This window comes from Arachis hypogaea, chromosome 9, assembly GCF_003086295.3.
Source record: "Arachis hypogaea cultivar Tifrunner chromosome 9, arahy.Tifrunner.gnm2.J5K5, whole genome shotgun sequence".
In the NCBI taxonomy this organism is placed as follows: domain Eukaryota; kingdom Viridiplantae; phylum Streptophyta; class Magnoliopsida; order Fabales; family Fabaceae; genus Arachis; species Arachis hypogaea.
The window spans coordinates 12,729,845-12,740,312 of NC_092044.1; the positions used below are offsets into that span (position 1 = coordinate 12,729,845).

The following is a 10,468-nucleotide window of genomic DNA, read 5'->3' on the forward strand; positions in this document are numbered from 1 at the left end:
TAATTTAGTATTTCAAGACACAATATCTCTATTTATATCTCATGTGTTAAACATAAATTTTGTGTCTTTTATCTTATTATTTTATCTTTGTAAACAAATATAACCTTAGAATCAGAGGAAGTAAGAATTATTTTGAATTGACTTTTGAGTTTTTTTTATTTTAAAATTTTTTTAATAGATATAAATTATTTTATATTTGGATAATTTTTTAAAAAATTTTTAAATATTAAAATATCTTTTGTTTCTAATTTTTTTTGAAATTAGATATTATTAATTTTTAAAACAAATAAATAATTTATTTTTTTAAAAATATATTCAAATAAATTTTAAATTGAATAAAAATATTTTTTCTTCTTAAAAAATTTTTTTTATACAAAAAAATAAATCTAAACCATCACAAAAATGGATTCAGAAAATTGGAAGCAAAATTTAAAAAAATCGGAATCAATGGCTGGAATTGAAATATAATTGAGAGGGATTTGGAGTCCGAAGCTTAACTCACTTCAGCGTACCCGGAAAGCAGACCTAAAAAGTCTATAACCACTGTCAGCTGCGCACAAACTTGCCAAAATAATTGAATTAAAGTAAAAAATAAATAAATAAAATTCAGGAAAAAAAATCCACTGTCACTGAAGTTCGAATTCATTTCCTTCCATTTGCTTTATTTCTTAGGTGAGAAGTTTCTTCTCTAACGATCCGTATCCCAACACACTGAAACTCAAAAGATTTGTGCTCTCTGGCGCTTCTGACTCGTTGGAATCGGTCACTCTCAGTGATACTGTTTTACTGCTTCACCTACTGAGTCGACTCGCTCATTTCCTCTATGGTGAGCCAAATTTTCCTTTTTATTATTATTTTCTTTTATATTTCATCTAAGTTGCTTTCAATTGAGCTTTTAAGCAATCCCAAAATGCATATGCCTTTTGGGGGTAATATTTTCCTTTCTGTTTTAGCATTTGAACTTGGGATACGATTTTGGGGTATGTCTGTTTATATAGCATCATATTCATAATTTTTTATGGTAAATTCGTTTGTAAGTCTTCTGAGTTATGATTGTTTTATGAAAAGTTTCAATTTTTGAAGTTCTAAGACTTGGACACTGCTAATTTTTAGTTTCTTGTTATGCATGCTGCTTATTTTATTTGGGAACAAATAATAGAGGATTTTGTTTCATCCAAGTTTTTTTTTGCTAGCTGTTATCTTCATTGCTTTTTTTTAAAAGAAAAAGAAATCTGATTTTACTTTATTTACACTCTTTCTTGTTATTTTTAGAATGTGGACTTGAGGTGCATGTGGTTGATATTCCATGGAAACAGTAGTTGCAATTGAACATAATGATGATGATGGAAAACTTGAAGACATTGGAGTTGATAGAAGTAGCTTTTCCTTGTCTTCTCCAAAGCAGATTGCAAACCCAGTTGTGTACAAGCTCGTCCGGGTATGCTTTCAGTGTCTTTTATTTACTGCTTCAAGGTTTTATTTGTGAATGTGTTTGGGTTTGCAAATTATAGTTAGCTTTGCATTTTTCAGGTGTGGGGAAAGTTTGCAACTTTTTAGTTTATGAGTTCTTGGGAAAACGATCAAGATGAACGGAGTTGCCATGGTGGTACCTGGTGTTCTTTTTTTTTTGTATTTTTTTTTCAGGATACCAGTACCCTTTTATGAGTTTTCAAGCATTTTTTCTAGGCCTTTTTAGGTGTGGGTGTGGGTATGTGTGTTCCTCGGCGTTGTAATACACCTGTTTGCTACAGTAAAGCCTTGATTGTTAGCATGTTCCTTAATTTTGTTTCATTTTTTTTCTGGAAACTCCTTCCATGGCATCCTTGATTGTTTGTTACATTAGCTGCTTCACTTTTGTAATTGTTATTGACTTGTTGACTTGATACATTTTAATATACAGAAAGGCCTTGGGATCTCTTAAACAAATTAACTTAACCAAATGGTTTTCCAATTTCCATCTTCCTTTTCTGGTCTAATTATTATTCTATCAAATCACAATCTTCAATTTCTGCTTAACTACTTTTGTTTGTTAATTAAACCAAGCTTCTCTGAGGTTTGATTACATTGCCTTAACCTGTCCTAGTTTTCTTCAATGAGTGAAATTAAATGCTGAAATTTGAAAATGGATTGTGACAATGTGTTCGGATTCTGTTTTATTAGATGTTTTGAAATTTGAGTGGTTAGCTGTATATGTTTGATTCATATGCTAAATCCACTTCAGCCATTACACTTCCATTCGATCACCTTAACCACATCAAACTGGCAACCTGTGTTCCCTGATCTAATCTGGTTTTGAAAAACTCGGTGATTTTCAACTTTGCTGCTCTTCATGCTCAGCAAAAAACCATGTTCACATCCACGTCTTGCCGCATTCACGCCATTGTCATCACTAGATTTCTTTTGTCCTAGTGATACTGCAAATTCATGCTGTGCTGTTTTGTTTTGTCGGGTAAAAATGTTGTCAATATCATGTTAATTGCTGTTGAGCATTTGGTGCATCCATCATTGATGCACACCCAACTAAAGGAGAAGGAGAAGTATGTTTGAATTTCAATAACTTATTATGTGTTGCCTTCTTTATTTTCGGCAATTTATACTTCTGTCTAGGCTTTGTTCAATATTTTCTTCATGTCTAATTTAATCTTTAGGTTGAAGGTGATGGGAGGTTAGTGCCTGCAACAGATGATGAAGTAATGGAGATGGAGGATTTTCTTGAGCATGAAAACAGTGAAATGCGTGTTGTTGCAGACACTGGGCAAAGTTTGGAGTGCATATCAATTGAAAGATCATCTTCTGGGAAACTTCGATTGGAGTGCCCAAAAGGTATATTCTCAATCTCAGTTGTTTGAACAGCATATTGACGCATTTCAGTAGCTGTTAGTCTGTTACATAAACTTAGGTACTTGTTACTATAGCCCTAACTCTGCTAAAATCACAGATTTGGGTTTTTTTTCCTGCCTTAGTCTGCTCCTTATAGTAGTTCAAAGAATAAATTTTTTATGTTGGTGCCTTTAGTTGTAATGTTTGTATTATAGATAGCCTCTGTTTCCACCCATCGTTAATTTGCAATTGGTTTTCTCTGGTATAAAGATGCTATCTGGTTGAATGTGCTTCTCACACATAGTGCCTTAAGTTTTTGTTACCGAGACACTCAGTTATTCTTGTTATTCCTTCCTGCAATTATTTTATTTGCTTGTTTTCGACTTTACTTTTTCTTCTCTAATTTAAATTGCTGACGGATGTTCGTAATTTGTTATTATATGGTTTTAACCTTTCTAACATGATAGGCAAGTGCCATGGACGAACTTATTACCTTCCCTTACCAATACATTCTACATATTTTCTTTGATTTAATACCATTTCCATTTCACAACTAGGCACTGCGGATGCAGATTTTGGGAAACTAAATGCAAAATTACAGGTATTGGGATCTCTTTTGGTTTCCTTCTCTACTTCTCTCTTTCTCTCTGAAATCTTGATTACTCTTCATTGCTTGTTTTTCCTTTGACTCCAACATTTTTTTAACAATGCAATTATGTTTGTGCATTTTGGAAAACATGGTGCATCTAACTTGATTCTCTCAACCATTCACTGTGTGCATCTTTTTCAATAGAATCCTTTGGTGCTTACTTAAGGAGTTATCTGTATAGACCTTCCTTTTGTTTAACTATGCGTATAAGATGTGGAACGAATGATAAGCTATTTAATAGCTTACTTGATTTTAAACATTTGTAAAGTATTTGAGGGAAGCTATTTCCTGTTATAAAAACAGTTTTATGAATGGTAGCACTAACTAATTGATGGTGCATCAGTGTGCTGGTACGAGAGCGAAAACTCTGTTTGCATTTACATTTTACATACACTGCAAGAAAGAATTTAAAATAGCTATATTGTAACTATGATCTTTCTTCCATTTATGTGAAAGTTTGGACTCAAGTCTCTTAGTTTCAACTTCTCTCTTTCAAATGTTTTATTGTTGGTGGACTTATCTTAGAAAGTGGCTCATGTATGATCCTCATTTTTTTTCCCTTTCCGTTTTTCTCCAGTTGGTCTGGGCTTTCTCTCTTTTTTTGCTGTATGTCTACAAATCCCATTAGTATTATATTCTGTTTCTAGAATCCTTCTTGACCTCAAAAATTTTTTGTAGTACATTGAGCAGATGTTGCAAAAGGTCAAACAAGAAGAGAGACTTCGATTGTCTTGTGAATCACCTGTTCCTTCTCGTGTAAAGAAGGACAACCAGTGTTCTGATGATAAAGCTGTCACAGTTGAGAATAATCAATCTGATGGCCCACACCATGAAATTCCTTCTTTAGCATCAAGCTTAAATTATACGCATAGTAATCAATCTGGGAGTGTTGATCAGTGTTCCAGACCTTCAGAAGGAGTGATTGAGAGCGGATCATCTGCTTCTGCTGTCTATTCTGCTTTGAAGTCCAATTTTTCAATGTTTGATGGAGAAATATGCTTGGACAAGCTATCCATCAGAGAACTACATGAACTGTTTAAAGTAACTTTTGGTCGGGAAACTACTGTGAAAGACAAGCAGTGGCTGAAAAGGAGGATTGCCATGAGTTTAACAAACTCGCGTGATGTTTCAGCAACAACTTTCATTATTAAAGATAACAAAATAGTAAGAAAATGTGAAGACAGTTCTGGAAATGGAGATGCTGAAGATGTAATCTCCATGGAAAATGCACCTGTAGAAGCAGATGTTAACATGAAGGATTCATCTGCTTTGGAGGGTTGTGGAACTGAAGATAATCAAGTTGTTTTTGAAACAAAACTGGGAAAACATGATATGGAACATGGATTGGGAGGTGAGGATCACCAAAGAGCTGCAAAAAGAATTCGGAAGCCCACCAAGAGATATATTGAAGAGCTCTCTGAAAATGAATCTAGAGAGCCCAACCCCATGGCATCGTTAAGTTCAAGTAGAAATATGGGACCTGGACTTTCTACAACTTCATATGTGAGGCTTTCTGGGGATGCTTCTTCAGAGGTGAGAACATTTATCACCAGGGTAGACTCACTCGGAGGTTCTGATGTTCAAGTTCCTTGTGTTTCTCGGGTTCGAAGAAGTCATCCAAGGAAAGATTTTACATCACTTACGGTAAGTGACACTGTTTCATACTTGATTATATGAAAGCGACACTTAGTTTTAACTTTATCTGCTCCATAGCATGGTTCATGCTTTATTGTAGGACAATCATGATTTTTTGTAATATAAACTAGGTAATACACCTAGGAACTTAGTACTTTCTACTTAGTACATTAGTCTTGCACCTGTAGGAAAATGTCTCTTTCTTGCTGTGCTTTTTTCCAGCATTATTGTACTCTTCTTGCGTCTTACTGGCGGTCTCCTAATAGTTCTGGAAACTGTTTATTTTCTGACTAATATAAACCGTTACAACTTTATTTCAGAAATTCCTTCCAATTGGCATTGCCAAGACTGCAAAATCAGATAATAAGGTTCTTGCAGAAAATGGTTCTTGTGCTGCTAGTGAGAATCCAGACAAAATCCTGAAGGCAAGATCCGCTCCTGGAAAGCTTCAGCCAGTGAGAGCAACTGAGACTTTGGTAATACTAAATTGTAGTTTCTTCTTTTCCACTACATTTTATTTTAGTTATATATTTTATGTTTGTTGCACCCTCCCCCCCCCCCCCCCAAAAAAACTCCTTTTGTGTGTGTTTTTTTTGGGGGGGGGGGAGATAATTTAAGTGGAGCTTCTTTAGTATCGTGATGTTAATGGGATCTCTGTTCATGACAACTAATGGAAGTATTCGCTTAATAAACTGCACTATTTGTGCAATTTTTTCCTCATAGTCCTTCACTTTGGTACTTTTAAGGTCCTAACTTGCAAAGGGGAATAGGAGATGGCTAATCTGCTGCTGATATGCCATTTTTTCAACTTGAAATTTCGAAAATGCTCTCTCGCACCCTTCTCTTTGAACGCATGTTTTAGCAGAAGTGATTGAGTAAGATTGATTGAGTTGATTCCAACTACACACACCACTGATTGAAGTGGCCACCAGTCATCTGGGGGGATCATAAAAAATATTTCCTATACTTGGAAGTGCATGCATTCACTGGCACTGCTAATCGTTTCTCTTCTTGGTACACTAGACCACATAGATGCCACCCCGTGTCCCTCCTTTTCATTCCAAGCATGCTCCTGCACATTGTAAAAAAAAGTATAATGGGCCACTGCCTCGGGTTTTGCACCTCCCCTCTTTCTCTTCTCTTTTCTTTTGGTTTCTTTTTCTTAATGAGGCGGAGTGGAGGCAAGCCTTCTGGAGTTGAGTTAGAGAAGAGTTTAAGTGCACTTCCTTGACTCATTGTGTGGTCCTTTTATATAGAATTTCCATATTTACACCAAAACAACTGCTTTGTCCTCAAGCATGTGCATAAAGTGTGGTATAGATGCAGAGTCATGAACTTCTCTTTCTGCACTGCCTTATATGGGTGAAATATTTTGGAACTGGCCTTTTATAATTTTTGGAGGGTCTTGGGTTTGCCTATATATTTCATCATTTTATCCTCACTGAATTCAGAGATTTCGGAATTGTAAGAAGCAAAGATTTGTTAGCCGTCCCTAGTTTAAAAGTAACTAGAAAATAATTAGTTAGAGATTTTCTTTGGGGGTTTGGGATATGATTACCTTTTACCTTCTTTTGCTGCTTTGCTCATGGTGTTTTTAATGTTAATATGGTTTCTTTATCAGATGCTCAAAGCTATTTATGTTCTTTAATACACAGTTTATTCACTTAGTTCAGTTTTGGTTTCATTGTGAGGATGCTTTATCCTCTTTTGTACTCATGTCCTCTCTCCTGATTAAATTTGAAGTCCCCCCCCAAAACATGAAATTGCAGATATGCCATTGTTTCCTTTTTAATTCAATATCTACCAAAATATAAACATTTTTGTTATTTTCATCGTGTTGTTGACGTTTGTTGTACAGCCTTCTTGTGAACCTGAAAAAGAGAAGCAGCTTCCAGGAGTAAGCACAAGCGAACCACAGCAGGAATTGAGACCAAAAAGGGTGGATCCACTCAGCCATACCTCAGAGGACAGTATAGTTACTGTTCCCACTGCTAAAGGTGGAATGAGAAGGAAACATCATCGAGCGTGGACTCTTGTTGAGGTAATGAAGTTGGTTGATGGTGTATCACGGTGTGGCGCAGGGAGGTGGTCTGAGATCAAACGGCTCTCCTTTTCATCACACTCGTATCGTACCTCTGTCGATCTTAAGGTAAACAGTTTTGAGGTCTGGTCGTGTTAAGGCTAGTCAGCAAAGTGCATGGCTCGATTTTGTTGTCACTAAATTGCACTGAAAACAGATTTTGCTTTGCAGGACAAGTGGAGGAATTTGCTCAAGGCTAGCTTTGCTCAGGCACCTGCAGATGAAGGGGTAAGAGTCGTGATTTTGCAAAATTAACCTTGCTTATTAGTGAGTTTATATAAACATGATTTGTGCTTAAAAACTATTTGGAAATTAGTTCCTACAGACATTCCAGATTTCCAGGAACTGTTTCAGCATGCATGCATGTGACTTAAGTTGCTTAATATTTTAATACCTGTCCAAAATTAATTAGGCAAGGAATTAAGGGAATTGGAAACATCTTGATTTTTTAATAAACTAGATTGATTTTACAAAACTACCCTCAACTCTCCTTATCCTATACTTATTGCCTCTTTCCTCTTCTCTTTAATAGGATGATTACAATTGGAAAAATTCGACCTAATTCTTCTGTTTACTGAATTCCTGAGTTGTTCTTCTCTGCCATCCGACCTATTATAACTCTTAGATTAGGAATTTGAGTTCCAACTTTATTTTCCTTGTTAAATTTGTTTTCTTGACATAGATGAACGTGCGGAAGCATGGTACAGCGCCAATCCCGGAACCGATTTTGCTACGAGTACGAGAGCTTGCGCAGATGAATTCTCAGGCACCTCCAAATTTCAGCTCAAGCAAGTTAGTAGCTGGTGCTGGAAATGCACACGGAGATAGACCAGGGTACTTGTAGTATTGTAAATAATACCCAAAAGAAAAAAAAAAAAACAAAAACTTTGGAAGAAAGAGCTAACTGTGCATTTTCCTAGGCCAGCGCTTTGTGGAGCATAGGATACATGCGATCTTTTGTAGATTTTTTAGTGAACTGATGAATGCTTGTTAGAGTCATGTTATGTTGAGTTGTATGTTTTAACTGTTTTGGTGATGGTTGTAAATTGTCCTAGTATGCTATAATGTTGGTTAGAATCATTAAACGGTTATATATTTAGTCATGGTAACGACGTTATTAATACTACCTACTCCTTGTAATATATCCCCTTGTAGGCCATTCATATTTCATACAATTTCGATAGATGGGCCTTTTTGCTTTATTTATTTGTGTATTAATTGTTTGACTTGATGCGGTTAAAGATTGACATGAACCTGCAGCCGAGGTATTGGATAAATAGCAGCATCATGCCATCATTTGTCTCACTAGGAGCTGCATATAGTAGCTGTAATAGTGTGTGAGTGTGTGTTGTATAAGACAAAAAAAAAAAAAGATTGACATGAATGTTAAATAAAAACTGGAAATTTTAACAGAACTGGTGATTCTCTGGTATATTTGATAATTATTAATAACAATAACAATGAATAGCCAACAAAATTGTTAAATCAATAATGTTACATGAATAATTATCTATAGGGATATAGATTTGGTATTTATAGAAACAGATTTGTTACATATTCAAATTTTATTGCCTGCCATTTAAATTTAACTAAATAGGTTCAATACCAACAAAAACTATTCTTATTCTCATTAAAAGAGTGTAACATGCAATCAAAATTCCAAACAAATGTTACCTCTCAGCTTCGTACTTTAATATGAAAAACCGTTCACATCTCCTACTCAAAATTGTAACAAAAGAATTTAAAATCTCTCTCAAAAATCTTTCAAATTTTCTGCGGAAATGACAGGAAAATTCGGTTCTGCATTTGAAATCATCAACAAAAAAACACAAAAAAAGAACAACAAAAATTCTTCAAGGTAACAAAACTACTTGTTTAGATTTCTCCTTTGCATTTTTTGCATTTTTACTAGTTTGGTTTAGAGTTTAGTAGATCAAGTTCGTTTGTTTAGTAAATTGAATTTCTCTGATTCAATTTTTTTGTTTTTTTCTGTAACTAGGGCATCGAATGAAACTGTAGTAGTTGTGCTACATTTTACTATAATTTTGGTTCATTTCTAAGTTTATTTGAGGTTCATTTGGATCCAGAAATAAATTCAATGTGTTTTTGTTGATGATTGAGTCTTTTTGACTACTTGTTCAAATTTGAACTAATTTCAGCTCATTTGTGAATTAACCGAGTTTCACTTGATACTGCTGTTAAGTATTGACCAAAATTTTATTTCTTACTAAATAAATTAATACATATTAATAAATTTCTTTCAATTGTAGGAACAAATTGATGCTTTCAAGCATGAATATGGTCCAATCATTCTCTTGGACAAGATAAATAAATTGAAAAAAGTCATTGAGGGATCTAAAAGCATAAGAATCTCAAAGTCATCTGCTATTATCTCAAGTCCTTTCTGTAGATTATCATATGAGGAGATAGAAAGTAAATAGATTCAATATCTTAATTGTAATGAATTTTTATTGACATTCTTGAATACTATTTTATAAGAAATTGTAAAGAGGCAAACACTTCTTTGACTCTTTGTAAATGTTAATATATATATATATATATATATATATATATATATATATATATATATATATATATATATATTTGAAAATTGTTTCTTAAGTTCCTTTTGATTTATTTGTTAAAAATGTATGGGATATATTGAGATCACATTAATTTGAATGAATCTAGATTTATACTAAATAGATTGAATGTATTTATCAAACTTCAACAGCGACAAAAATACAAATGAACCGAAATTTATTCTAATAAACACCTAAACTAATTACCACAACACAATTATAGAAACTAATTTGAAAAACCAAAAAGTGACTATTCAATAAAACATAACACAAATCAGAAATTAATCCTCATTTTCAGTATAGAAAAAACATTATATGAGTAAAACTCAAATAAACTGAATTCCAACTTAATTTATCTTCAAAGTCATCTTAACCTTTGGGATAAATTATTCATCGACAACACACTTAGACTGTAAATGAACCGAAATATGATTATAAGTTTATAACAATGCCATTGTCTAATAACAAATGAACCGAAAATTGTGCATTCTATAAATTCAAAAACTCATGCATTCTATTCAAATTCAAATTCATAAACAACACTGATTTTAGTAAAGAAGAATAAAATTATTTATTATCACTTTATTCAATTGCATTAGATTCCATTCCATTCCATTCAATTCAAAATTGTTAAAGAATGAAACTAGATCAAATCAAAAACGATTCAAACCTCGTCCACTTGATTCGATTTAGAAGAATAAT

General features: G+C 33.7%; 1 protein-coding gene across 10 annotated transcripts; it reads left to right on the forward strand.

Moving 5' to 3' along the window:
- Positions 1–488: 488 nt before the first annotated feature.
- On the forward strand, positions 489–8,386 carry LOC112710424 (uncharacterized). Of its 10 annotated transcripts, none has more exons than XM_072203863.1 (10): positions 489–826; positions 1,273–1,438; positions 1,531–1,603; positions 2,649–2,823; positions 3,378–3,421; positions 4,160–5,113; positions 5,425–5,580; positions 6,963–7,253; positions 7,356–7,412; positions 7,867–8,386. In XM_072203863.1, exons 3-10 carry the CDS (start codon positions 1,586–1,588, stop codon positions 8,026–8,028), a joined length of 1,857 nt encoding a protein of 618 aa, XP_072059964.1. In that variant the 5' UTR covers positions 489–826; positions 1,273–1,438; positions 1,531–1,585; the 3' UTR covers positions 8,029–8,386. The 10 variants fall into 10 exon arrangements, with proteins under 10 accessions (XP_072059964.1, XP_025618412.1, XP_025618415.1 ...); XM_072203865.1 differs by having other exon boundaries at positions 496–826; positions 1,531–2,537; XM_072203859.1 differs by having other exon boundaries at positions 496–826; positions 1,531–1,606; positions 4,148–5,113.
- The last annotated feature ends 2,082 nt before the right edge of the window (positions 8,387–10,468 follow it).